The 14,190-nt window shown below is 44.3% G+C and overlaps 1 protein-coding gene across 1 annotated transcript in view; it reads right to left on the minus strand.

Moving 5' to 3' along the window:
- LOC124768767 (lachesin-like) overlaps window positions 1-14,190 on the minus strand; it is a 270,681-nt gene that overhangs the window by 128,740 nt on the left and 127,751 nt on the right. Inside the window, exon 3 of the mRNA XM_047249158.1 lies at window positions 3,867-4,074. Within this exon, the coding sequence (XP_047105114.1) occupies window positions 3,867-4,074 (208 nt within the window). The remainder of the gene's footprint in view (window positions 1-3,866; window positions 4,075-14,190) is intronic.

Below are 14,190 nucleotides of genomic sequence, written 5' to 3' on the forward strand. Positions count from 1 at the left end.
TTTCTGTATCTCCTAATTAATAAGTTACCGTACATCTAATTAATCACAGTAATTAGAAATGATAGAGGTTAACACAGTGTCTAACGAAAGGCCTCCATAGATGCGTAGGATGATTTGCCCGTAAGTTCTCTAATCCTAAATTGTTAGGCAAAAGAGACTAATGATGGCAATACCTAATTATAAAGTGTAACTGTGATCAGCAAAAGTAATTAGAACATAAAAAGACATCATGTGATTGATTTTCACATACACTATGAATATGTAATACATTTAGGAAAAATACATGTTTTAGTATTAATTTAAAAAAATGGTAGGTTCGGAAAAACAGAATGAGAAACTGTTGATCTGATTATTCTGAATTACAGTGGCTGAGAAGATAATACGAAATCATGTCCATACATTAAGAGTGCGCTATTAATTATTGCTAATAATTTAATATTAGAAATTCTTTATTCAGCAATAATTTTTTGCAAATGCGAACGTAAAATCACACCAATTGTATCAATCGCACTTTTTTACAGCGCACTTCTGAAGTCGAAACTGCGAATCTTATGAGCTTTATTTTAAGAAATATGTTTGTACTTTGTGGAGAGTTTTGTTGGTTATCGATTATCTGTAAAGTGGATAGCCGTTTTTTTCTATACAGGGTGGTCAAAAACACTCTGAAAAGCTTGTAAGGGTGTTGCAGGGTATGTTGTGCTGAGAAATAGTTGTTAAGAAAGAAATTCGAGACGTTGCGCCGTTTCCGTGTTAATTAGCATCAAAGTTAGCCAATGAGGCCGTTGCGGGAGCAAATTCATGCGTGCCGCCAGAGACGGTGTCGCCAAACGTGTTCCTCGTTTGGTTTCCTAAAAACAAACAAGATAGCGACCCAGAAACTGGGCATGGGGCGATAGACAGGAGCGATCCCGAGTCAAAGTCTGAGCAGTCCCATGTGCTATCACCTACGTTATGAGAACAACTGACAACAATAGTATCTGGGGGTTGGGGGATTACATGAATTTTCACACACAACGGCCTGGTTGCCTAAGCTCAGTGCTAATTAACCTGGAAACGGCGAAACGTCTCGAATTTGTTTCTTCACAGTTATTTCTCAGCCCACCTACTCTACAATACGCTTACAAACTTCTCAGACTGTTTTTGACGACCCCATGTAAGGAGAAGCGTACATAGCTCTAGCGTCTTTCGAGTAAGAGGTTTTGATAAGTACGTACCACGTTGCCTAGGCAATAAAGCAGTAGTGATTTAGAAATTTCTTGGTGCTATATATTAGAACAGTCTTTAGTTTTCCGCTACTTTGGATTTTACAATCAGCTAACAGAATTTGTTAACATGTTACCAATACACTATCTATAAGTAGCTGTATATTTACCAATTAGAACTGGAGTTTCTGTGAACTAAGTGTGGGCAACCTCGCACAATAGACAGTTTACCTTTCTTGAAAGGCACACGTTATTTCGATGGAGACTGTGCGGCTGGTCCCGGGGGAGGTTCGAGTCCTCCCTCGGGCATGGGTGTGTGTGTTTGTTCTTAGGATAATTTAGGTTAAGTAGTGTGTAAGCTTAGGGACTGATGACCTTAGCAGTTCAGTCCCATAAGGTTTCACACACACATTTCGATGGAGAAAAGCGACTGACATATGATAAACTTTTGTTTATTTATTTTAGATACAATCACGGAGCATGTTAACAATTATTACCGAATTTTGGTATTCAGTTTGCTATCTTTATATAACGCTTGCCGTGTACAGTTTGTTCACCATTTATCGCCTATGACGCGTGGGATTTGAACTTGGTAATTACTATTAGCAAAAAATCAATGTTGGTTCATATCTCATTTTAAAGCAATTTTGTGACATGGAGAGTTAATTCACCTCACTGCAGTTCTTTTACGTTTATGAGTCCATCTTCAGAGTGAGGCGTAGTGCCGTATACCGATTCTGCCTTGGAGGCGGCCGGCCGCAGTGGCCGAGCGGTTAAAAGCGCTACAGTCTGGAACCGCACGACCGCTACGGCGGAGGTTCGAATCCTGCCTCGGGCATGGATGTGTGTGATGTCCTTGTTAGTTAGGTTTAAGTAGTTCTAAGTTCTAGGGGACTTATGACCACAGCAGTTGAGTCCCATAGTGCTCAGAGCCATTTGAACCATTTTGAACCTTGGAGGCGGTTAAGTGGGAGATGTATCTCAGAGCTGGATAGTGACAGATGGTGACGCGAGACTGGACGCGCACGTAGTTATGTATCAGCCGATAGATGACAATATTGGATAGGGGACTGATTTAGTATCGATAGTGCCCACTAGAGTGCACTAGAGTAATAGAATGTTTTTCATAAACTGTTCTAGTATTTATTTTTATGAAGTGTTATTATGTCTTTTGTGTATGTAAAATGTTACAAATGTGTTATAGCAGTATGAGTGATGCATGAGTGTGTTTTAAGGTTAGTATGAAGATAATTGTTTAACGAGTTATGTAGTAGGATTTAGTGTGGGAACATTTCGAAGAAGTATGGATAAGGACAAAGGGGATGTTTGTAGAATAGATTTGTAAAGTTAGTTTATGGTGAAGGGAAAGTTAATTCAGGTATAAATAACAATAGTAAATAACTTTATGCATGAGCAAAACTTCAGCATATTAGATAATTACGTCGGTAAAAAGTGCAGTCGTTAGGTTCACTATTTTGCGATTGGTTATTGATGAAAAGCGCGGATTGACGCGGGAGAGTGTTGTTTTGCTATTGGCTGTTGAGTAAACTGACCAATGGTAAAGCAATATTCTTCGCGCGCCTTTCTCTGCTGGTAGAGAAGACTTAGAGTATTATAGAGAGGAGTAGAAGCCTAGCCATGAAACAGTTCGGACATGTGTAGTAGTAGTTCCGATGGAAACGGTAAATTGCCCGATCTAGCAGTGCTTCATACATCAAAAGTGTGGTAAAGTGACGGCATAATTATTCTGATGGGCGTGTAGAAACTTCGGAACTTTTAAGTGAATTTTGTGACGAGAAAAGACATATATTCCGCGTGGAGTATTGCGCTGGTCGGTGGCTAAAAACTGTGACTGCATTTGGTACCGACAGACTTAATATTTGGCGAGCATTCTCAACCAAAAACAATACGTATTTTTGTAGCTATTACGTTTTCGGAAAATGCAACACCATAAACTTGCTAACGTGAGTGAAAGGGATTGTAAGTGACTGTGTTAAGACTATCAAGGGCTTGGCAGTGATACATGTTCACCTAAGTTTCAGAATATATTAATTGAGGACAAAATTTCCAACCTTTCATTTCGTGTGAAAACTTTCTCCCGAAACGTAGATTAGTGACTTTAATTGCACCCTGGTTCACATCGAAGTACAGTAGGTTTCGCTCGGCTTTCCTACTGATGATCTGCTGAGACAATGTTCACAGGTAGGTGCAGGTCCGTCGTAAAAGGGACGGAAAGAACCGCGCCACCGCAGGATATCTCATTCACCTGTGGATAATGTTTACCTTGGAGGTATTTCGCAATAGCGGCATTTCCATAGTGTTAAAAGTGTCCACAAATAGCTGGGAGAACTCTATCAAGACTTTAGTTTGATTGCACTTCAAATTCAATAGGCTTAAGTCTCTCTGAACAGCTGTGGAACAGCCACGCTGGCTGTCTGAATCGTCTTGTTGCTGCTACGAGATGTACCGTAGGAAATGTGACCTTAGGTACGCAGTTCAGTCAGCGCCTACATGATTATCTTTCACCTCGTCCAACTGCTGCACGCAACAAACGGTGGTCATTGTTTAAAATAGTCTGACGACAGTGAGCCCACACGAGAAATGCTCCTAGCTTGCAAGGCGCGCGCATGAGTATGAGGGCCCTCGCGGGCTGCCGCTGCTTACCTACGACCTCGAGGAAGCCGACCTGGCTGATCATGGGGTTGGTGTTGACCTGGCACATGTAGGAGCCGCGGTCCTCCTGCTGCGCGTCGCTCACGTGCAGCAGCCACGTCTTCTGGTTGTCGTGCGACACGCTGAAGCGCGGCACGCGCGCGATCACGTGCCGGTGGATCGTCAGGATCATCTGCCGGTCCATGTGGATCCACGCCACCTGCAGTACAAGCAAACACATTGCCATTCATCACGACTCACCGCTAGCTTGAAGAGTTTGCTAAGTTAAATATTTTCCATTATTACAAATAAAAAAAAGGTAATCGAATGGCAGTGTCGGCTGACAGATCACTGCCTCCTAATTGGAGAGCTTTCTCTTACTACATAGACAACGCCACTTTCCTTCACGGCTTGTAAGAATCGTTTATTAATTTTACCTGTTGAGTGGCCGTGACTGCGATGGATGCGTGTACAAAATGTTTAAAAATAGTTTAATGTATTGCTACAAGATATCGCACTAGTCAAAACGAGAACTCACTCCGTCTTCAGGCCACGAGTGGCCTACCGGGACCATCCGACTGCCGTGTCATTCTCGGTGGAGGATGCGGATAAGAGGGGCATAGGGTCAGCACACCGCTCTTCCGGTCGTAAGATGGTATTCTTGACCGAAGCCCCTACTATTCGGTCGAGTAGCTTCTCAATTGGCATCACGAGGCTGAGTGCACCCCGAAAAATGTTAACATCGCATGGCGGCCTGGATGGACACCCATCCAAGTGCCGACCACGCCCGACAGCGCTTAACTTCGATGATCTCGCGGCAACCGGTGTATCCACTGCGGCAAGGCCGGCGCCCAGTCAAAACGAGAAGAAAAGTTTTTTGTAACACACTATACAGTGTGGTGTCACGTTTGTGTTGTAGGAGGACGAAAGAAGGGACAGAAGTTAGTCATGTACGGCGTTGAAATCGTGGGATGTGTAGCTAAGGATCGATCTTTGCCACTCTCAGGATTCATAACCGGTAGGTCCTCTCTCAAGATTGTCACAACGTCTTTCTTTCAGCATACAAATCAAATCCATTTACATTTGTTTCCAAAACTGCACTGACGAACTGTGGACGCGAGTGCCATAGACTCAAAGTACACACATCGAAAAAAGTTTTGCATCAGCCCGGTTCCCAGAGCTCCTGAAGATAAACGTAGACTGTGGATATTGCAATACAGATACAGTTCCTTTTACTGTTGAGAGGCCGGTCGGAGTGGCCGAGTGGTTCTAGGCGCTTCAGTCTGGAACCGCGCGATCGCTACGGCCGCAGATTCGAATCCTGCCTCGGGCATGGATGTGTGTGATGTCCTTAGGTTAGTTAGGTTTAAGTAGTTCTAAGTTCTGGGGGACTGATGACCTCAGCTATTAAGTCCCATAGTGGAGGAGGAGGAGGAGATTAGCGTTTAACGTCCCATCGGCAACGAGGTCATTAGAGACGGAGCACAAGCTCGGGTTAGGGAAGGATGGGGAAGGAAATCGGCCGTGCCCTTTCAAAGGAACCATCCCGGCATTTGCCTGAAGTGATATAGGGAAATCACGGAAAACCTAAATCAGGATGACCAGACGCGGGATTGAACCGTCGTCCTTCCGAATGCGAGTCCAGTGTGCTAACCACTGCGCCACCTCGCTCGGTTAAGTCCCATAGTGCTCAGAGCCATTTGAATCATTTTGAACTGTTCAGAGATGTCACTAAACCCACGCATGAGCAACGCCTATTAGACGGAGGGGGTCCGACAGCAGATCAGTTCCTGTCACTCCACCAGGAAGGAGGTACACGGCTCGTGTTGTCTGTAGTTCAACCACGCCTAGACGGTCAATACCGCAGTTCGATCGCATCCGCATTGTTACTTCGTGCCAGGAAGGGCTCCCAACAAGGGAAGTGTCCTGGCGTCTCGGAGTGAAACAAAGCGATCTTGTTCGGACATGGAGGAGATACTGAGAGACAGGAACTGTCGATGACATGCCTCGCTCAGGCCGCCCAAGGTCTACTACTGCAGTGGATGACGGCTACCTACGTATTATGGCTCGGAGGAACCCTGACAGCAACGTCACCATGTCGAATAATGCTTTTCGTGCAGCCGCAGTCGTGTTAAGACTCAAAGTGTGCGCTATAGGTTGCATGATGCGCAACTTCACTCACGACATCCATGGCGAGGTCCATCTTAGCAACCACGACACCATGCAGCGCGGTAAAGATGGGCCCAACAACATGCCGAATGTGCCGCTCAGGATTGGCATCACGTTCTCTTCACCGATGAGTGTCGCATGTACCTTCAACCAGACAGTCGTGGAGGCAACCCGGTCAGGTTGAACGCCTTACACTGTCCAGCGCGTGTATCAAGATGGAGGTTCCCTGCTCTTTTGGGGTCGCATTATGTGGGGCCGATGTACGCCGCTGGTAATCATGGAAGGCACCTTAATGGCTGTACGATACGTGGATGCTATTCTCCGACCGATTGTACAACCATATCGGCACCATATTGGCGAGTCATTTGTCTTCATGGACGACAATTCCCATCGTGCACATCTTGTGAATGACTTCTTTCAGGATAACCTCATAGCTCGAGTTGAGTCTAAGCATGTTCTCCAGACATGAACCCTATAGAACATACCTGGTATTGATTGAAAAGGGCTGTTTATGGACGACATGACCCAACAACCACTCTGAGGGATCTTCGCCGAATCATCATTGAGGAGTATGACAATCTGGACCAACAGTGCCTTGACGAACTTGTGGATAGTATGCCACGACGAATACAGGCATGCATCGATGCAAGAGGACGTGCTACTAGGTATTAGAGGTACCAGTGTGTACAGCAATCTGGACCACCACCTCTGAAGGTTTCGCTGTATAGTGGTAAAACATGCAGTGTATTGTTTTCATGAGCAATAAAAAGGGCAGAAATGAGGCTTATGTTGATCTCTATTGCAATTTTCTGTACAGGTTCGGGAACTTTGGAGCTAAGGTGATGCAAAACTCTTTTTTTTTTTTTTTGATGTGTGTAGACCCGAATATGTGTAGTGACGTTTACATATTCAATAAAGTGTGTGCACGCTGTGTTTATAACCAATTTATGTTTTTTTCATATAGTTCAATAATTGTCACCCTGTATGTGGAAACACACACTACTGAACATCCGACACATGCGTGTATGTGTTATATTAAGTCCATGGACTAACTTCAGTAATGAAGACTAGTCAAGTTTGATCGTCACGTCAGTGTACTGTATCTTTGAAAAACAAATGAAATAGCCAAAAGTCACTAAACATACTTTTGGGAACCAACTATAAATGCAGATTGTAAAAGCATATTTTTATCACCAAGCTGAATTAATTATAAACAAGTTAACAATCATTAGAGATGATTGTGAGAAACGTAAGTTGAATTATCTTTGATGATTTGTTTCTAACTTAGTGTACCGTTCGTATGAATATTCTGGATAATGTCATGCCACTTGAAACGTCAATTTTTATTTTATTTTCCGTGCTATCGCACAATTTCCGCCTTAGACCATTTTCAATAGCCCTTGTAAAGATTTTTTAAAAAATATCCTCTACCCGTGCAACTATGTAGACTAGAAATATCTATGACACGTGTACCTATCATTGTAAATAAAAGTGTAACGTTGGCTTAAGTTCTTTGTACCAATACCTTCGCTGAACCATTTACCATAAACCTGTGTTCAGTCATAATCTGTACGAGTGTGATTACGCATTGTAGCGTCGTGACGCGCTACCATATTAGAGTTACTAGTTGTACAGTTTTAAAGTCTACATACAGTATCTTCACTCAGAAGCACCAGCTTGAATGTGTCCTTCATATAGAAATCATTCGGGAGACAAGTATGACAATATTTTCCATAGCAGATTTTTTTTCATAAAGCAACTGCAGTTATGGACTGTGCGGCTGGTTCCGGCGGAGGTTCGAGTCCTCCCTCGGGCATGTGTGTGTGTGTGTGTGTGTGTGTGTGTGTGTGTGTGTGTGTGTGTGTGTGTGTATATTTGTCCTTAGGATAATTTAGGTCAAGTAGTGTGTGAGCTTAAGGAATGAGGACCTTAGCAGTTAAGTCTCATAAGATTTCATAAAGCAACAGCTAAGAAATGGCTCTGGTAAGTTATGGTATCAATTTTAATTTCTATTCTATTCAATCACTGCTTTCAACTTTAACTAGTAAGTGATGTACAGGAGAACTAATATTGCTTTTTTTTTTTTACAAAAAAAGAAGCTTTTGAACAGATTACTTCTCCACTAGACTCTTCAATAAACGTGGAGAAACATGTGATTCCAATCGAAGTAGCTCTTATGAAATTTCCTACTGGTATACATAAAAACGCATTCTTTTCAACCATTCGATTACGTATTTTTAAAGTTTTCCATGGTTTTGGTGTCGATGTTTTCGGAGGTTCAACAACTAGCATTGTTTCTTCAGTGACGGAGAATGAATCTCCGGTGGCCATATTAAAGGAAACAGACCGACATTTTATTGACGTGATTTACAGCAACTCCGGAAAACATAAATCGGGCCGGTCTGACGGAGGTATGGATTCCGGCCTTCCAGCCAGTGTCTTAGCTTGCGCGCCACCAGGCGAAACCTGCAGCATTTGCCACACCAGAGGGTCGTTTTTCTATTTTTTCTCTAAGCGTGAACATCTTTTAGGAGACCAGCAGCATTTTTTCTTTTTACAAGCTATTCATATAATTGTTGCAATATATTAATTTTGAAAGTATCCAGCGTTAATTTCTGGTCCTTGATTAGTTACCTTTATTTTGATGATCGATAAATTTTCGTTAATGTTTTATCAACAGCTTCTGATTTACATGTATTCTGACTTGATGTAGAACGTCTCTTTGTACAAGGCGTCTAGGAAACGCTGTAGAGAGTGGAACCTGAATTACAGTTTGAACACTAATTTATGTCCAGAGTCGAATATCTTCTCCGTTGCAGCAAAAAACATGTAAGACTGTGTTTCACTCCGCCTTTCTGCTGGGTGAAAAAGCTAGAGTAATTTATTGTGCCTCTAGTAACGGTTACGCTTATAACCAACAGACTAATGAGATGCCATTGCTCATTTATATGTGCTGTTGCAGTTATAACAAGTCGCTGATCAGCAGTGGAAGAAGATACACAATGAATGATTAACTCGTGAATGCTGATCGTATGTAACTTAACATCAATAAGCTCACGGGACAAGTATTAGTCACTCAGTGCAACGACCATGCGCCACCTTAGTGGGAGGGCCTGTATTCCCGTATGGTACCACTCTACTGGTCGACGTCCGAGCCAACTTCTTGCTGCATCAAGAACGTCTCCATCATTCACGTACTGCTTCCCGTGGAGTGCATCCTTCATCGGGCCAAACAGATGAAAGTCGGAAGGTGAAACATCCGGGCTGTAGGGTGGATGAGGAAGAGGAGTCCAGTGAAGTTTTGCGAACTCCTTTCCGATGTGCAGTCTTGTGTGAGCCCTGGCGATGTAATGGAGGAAGAGAAGTTCGTTTGCATTTTTGCATTTTTGTGGCGATGAACTCGCTAAAAATATTTCTTCAGTTTCCTGAGGGTAGGACAGTACACTTCAGAGTTGACCGTTGCACCATGAGCATGGGGGGGGGGGGGGGGGAGAAGACATCAAACAGGACCCTTCTGAGTCCCAGAAGAACGTCGCCGTGACATTATCGACTGAGGGTGCAGCTTTGAACTTTTTCTTCGGAGGAGAAGTAGTGTGACTCCACTCCATGGATTGCGTTTTGTTCCCGCTTCGAAGTTACGGCGTTCAACAAAATACTGTCACTATCAGCCTCGTAACGAGCAAGCAATTTTGAACAGATGGTCCTTCGTTGGTGTTTACGGTCTTCTGTTAGGCGGTGAGGAACACAGCGGTTATAAACCTTTGAGTACCCCAACTGATGGGCGAGAGTGTCAGCACTACCAACAGAGACGTCCAGTTGGGCAGCGAGATGTTTGATTGATGTTTGTCGATCACCTCGAATGAGAGTGTCCGCACGTTCCAACATTTCAAGAGTCACAGCTGCGTGTGGCCGGCCGGCACCTGAGAGATCGGAAAGGTTTGCGTAACATTGTTGCGATGATGGCAGACGCCTCGCCCAACGACTCACCGTGCTTTTGTTCAGTTTTAGGTTTCCGTAGACATTCTGGGAGCGCCTATGAATATATTCGAGGCTCTTGTTTTCCGCCAAAAGGAACTCAGTGGCAGCTTTCAACGCACCTCTGATACAGACGCCATTTTGAAAACTACAAGTAGCGCCGCCACCTATCGGAACTTCAGAAAATTATAAGAGCAGAAGCGGGAATATTCCACCATGTCCCACAACAAATTCTGAAGTTTTTCAACCGAAATTGTCCGAAGAAAAAAATTTGATGTATTCGTTACCGAATGTGCCTCGTCGCTTAACATTAATAAGTTCACGGGACAAATATTAGCCGTTCCCTTAAAAGGGCGCACTGATTGCTTTGTTCCTAAGACACAGCTCCTGAAGAGATCCTAACTGACAGGGGTCGCAGGAGAGTGCCACGTCTTCTCAGAGGCAGCAGGTCTTTAATCAGACAGCTGCTGTCAGCGCGTACAGGTCCGTCTCAAACAGTTTCTGAGCTAACATTGCGAAGCGCGCTGCATGCAGTGGAGTCGAATGCCTCACATAATGCCAATGTCCACAGTTGAACATAAAGCTGCAATTATTTGCTGAGCCTAAGGACACAGGAATTGGAAAGTAGCCGACCGGAGGCCTGCAGGGTCGACTGGTGAGTCACGATTGTGGCTTTCTTGAAATGACGCAAAGTGTCGAGGGCACAGATGGCCAAATGAGGTATTTAACGAGCAGCATGTGGAGCTGTAGTTCAAGGGCGGAGGTGGTTTTGCACAGTAATGTTTTTCACACCATGATTTGGGCTCACTGATTGGGTTTACCATGAAGATGAACCAGGATGACATCGGAGCTTTTCGCGACAGCATCCTGATACAAAATTTTGTCGGTGGCCAGACCGCATCATAACTGAGATAAAACTCAAGCTGTGGAAGATGATCACAATATTACTCGTCAGGAGATGGCTGACTGCTTCCTTCACTGAGGCGTTTATGATTTTCTTATTTATAGGTTGTGGACTACATGTTTTTAATCTGGTCTCACGGAATGCATACAGTGCAACAGTTCTTGGACAACATGAATCCAATACATCCGAAGATTAGGTTTACTATGGAAGTAGAAACGGAAATTGGATGAACGACTGGGTCATTCTGTGTACAAAAAGTTGACACATAATAGATACGAGGGTTCGCAACTATTTATTCACAACCGATACAAAAGATTACATATTTGCACCTGTTACTGTCCTTCGGAGTAGTCACCAGCGTTGTGCAGAACTCAATGCTAACGATGTGAAAGGCGTAGTATACCGTTAGCACAGACTGTTCTGTTGACGGTGCGAGTAGAGCGGTCTAAAGTTATGGTGAATCTCGTGTCGACTGTGATGGTGTTATCCTAACGCATTACGTTCCTCCACGGCAGATCGACAATGCACAGTATTACTGTTCTTTATTGGAGCATCAAGTGCGACCAGCTTTGCGAAAGAAGCGGCCACAATTTCTGCGCAACCCACCCATCATTTTGCACGACAATGCGCGGGCGCATACAGTGCAAGCTGTGGCTGCTCTGTTCGGTGGATGAGACTGGGAAGTACTGTACCATCCGCCATACTCCACGGACTTAAGTCCTTGTGGCTTTGATTTGATTCCGAAGATGAAGGAACCACTTCGTGGCATTCCCTTCAGAGCTGTTCCAGAGATTCGAAAGGCAGTACACTGCTCCATTCGCATCATCAACAGAACAGGCTCTGCTAACGGTATACTACGCCTTCCACATCGCTGGCAACGGGTTCTACACAACGCTGGTGACTCCTTTGAAGGACAGTAACAGGTGCAAACACGTATCTCTTTTGTATCGGTTGTGAATAAATAGTTGCCGCTATTTAAGATCAAATCCTCGTATTTATTTAAATGAGCACAGTTTTCATTATCCAGCTGAGAATCATTTTGTTCTGAGCACTTTATTATACAGAGTGCAGGCAATTTCGTATCATGATCATCTGGCATCTGAATCAGAACACCATAAGAGTGTATTAAGGAAAATCATTACAAATCCCATCAAATTAAAGATGCATTCGCTGACGAGCGTAGGCGCAAACCGATCCAACCAACTCAAGAAGAAACCTCACAGCATTCCTTCGATTCAGCGTAGTTTCCTGTAGCAAGATCGGACCCGTATTTGGTAGATATGGTATTATGAGGTTGCTGCCTAAGTTCTTATCGTTATTGTTTTGTATGTTGGTATGCCGGTTGCTTTAGGTTTATTTGTCGATCGTCATTTTTTTATTTTTAGTTCTCATTTCATCATTTGGAGACAGTGAATGAAGCTGTTTCTGCTGAAAATGGAGTGCCAATGGAGAAATCGGAAAATTTCGATTGATTCTTCTGTTTGACTTCAGTGGTGGGGTTACAGCAGTGGAGGCAGCCAGAAACATTGTACCGTCCATGGGGACAACGCCATTGGAAAGAGCACAGCATGAAAGTGGTTTTCTTGTTTTAACGACGATCATTTTGACGTTAGTGACTCTCCACGTTCAGGAAGACCTTCGGGATTTGATGAAGATCGTTTAAACGCATTAATCTACGTATGTCCACGTCAGTGTACTCCACAACTGGGAAATGTGATGGACTGCGATTATTCCACCAACGTGCGACATTTGCAAGCAATGGAGAAGGTGTACGGATATCGCATGCTCCAAGCCAAAATCACAAAAATCAGCGGGTGGTCATATGTCTATCCTGATTGCTCGTCATCAGTTGGCTCGTGAACAACACCCACCGCTCCTATCCTGTATCGTCTGTGGTGACGAGAAATTGTGTCTTTGTGCTAACATTCGCAAAAGAAAGAAATGGTTGAGCCGAAACATAGCAGCAACTCCCCGTACAAAGACCTGCACGCATCCGCAAAAGATAATGTTATGGATCTGGTGGAACAGTGACGGTGTGGTGTACTACAAATTGCTTCCCCTAGGTGTAACCATCGCTGCTGACATTTACTGTCAACAAGTGAACAGCTGAGACGTCTTGCAGACGCAGTCCAAGAACGACGAGCAGGGAAACTGCGTGAAGAGATGGTACTCCACGATAGCGCCCGTTCGGGTTCTGCTCCAGTGACAAAAAACGCTACACTGGAGATGGGTTGGGAAGTCAATCCGCACGCACCTTGTTCACCTGATCTTGCGTCGTCAGATTTTCACTTTTTCCGCTCGCTGTCGAGCATGCTTCAAAGAACTTCCGGATGAAAATTTGTGTCGAACATGGCTCGACGGGTTCTTTGCCTCAAAACCACTTGATTTCTGCAATCGCGTAACTGAAATGTTGCCCCAGCGTTGGCAGACTTTTGTAAACATAGGACAAGAATACATTATTGATGACTGAAGTCTCTGTTACGTGTATGCATTGTGGGAAAAACGCCGGCCGGTGTGGCCTAGCGGTTCTAGGCGCTTCAGTCTGGAACCGCGCGACCGCTACGGTCGCAGGTTCGAATCCTGCCTTGGGTATGGATGTGTGTGATGTCCTTAGGTTAGTTAGGTTTAAGTAGTTCTAAGTTCTAGGGGACTGATGACCTCAGATGTTAAGTCCCATAGTGCTCCGAACCATTTGAACCATTTGTGGGAAAAACGCTACGAATTTATACACCAACCCAATAGAAACGCATTCCTACCATTGTGGAAAATTAGTGACTTGCTGCTTTCAGAAAAAAATGGTTCAAATGGCTCTGAGCTCTATGGGACTTAACATCTGAGATCATCAGTCCCATAGAACTTAGAACTACTTAAACCTAACTAACCTAAGGACGTCACACACATCCATGCCCGAGGCAGGATTCGAACCTGCGACCGTAACGGTCTCGCTGTTCCAGACTGTAGCGCCTAGAAACGCTCGGTCACCCCGGCCGGCGCTTCCAGAAAAAGACAACCTGGATCCGCGAGCACCTGAAGTCTACAAGTGCCACGTGAACGGGGCGAACATTACGCGGGGCAGGCAATCCGCACCGTAGCCGAGCGCTGCGGTCAACATTGACGGCAGATGTAGAATAGAAACAGCGAAAAGTAGGAAATAGTGGAGCGCAGTCTTTCCGGAGGGCATAAGATTAACACCGAGAATACGAAAATTCTCTACCACTCATCGACTTGCTGGAATTCTGTGTTAAAGCAGGAGGTAGAAATTCGCAATTATCTTTACAATTTTATCAG

The sequence above is a fragment of the Schistocerca piceifrons genome, chromosome 1 (assembly GCF_021461385.2).
Source record: "Schistocerca piceifrons isolate TAMUIC-IGC-003096 chromosome 1, iqSchPice1.1, whole genome shotgun sequence".
Taxonomy (NCBI): Eukaryota; Metazoa; Arthropoda; class Insecta; order Orthoptera; family Acrididae; genus Schistocerca; species Schistocerca piceifrons.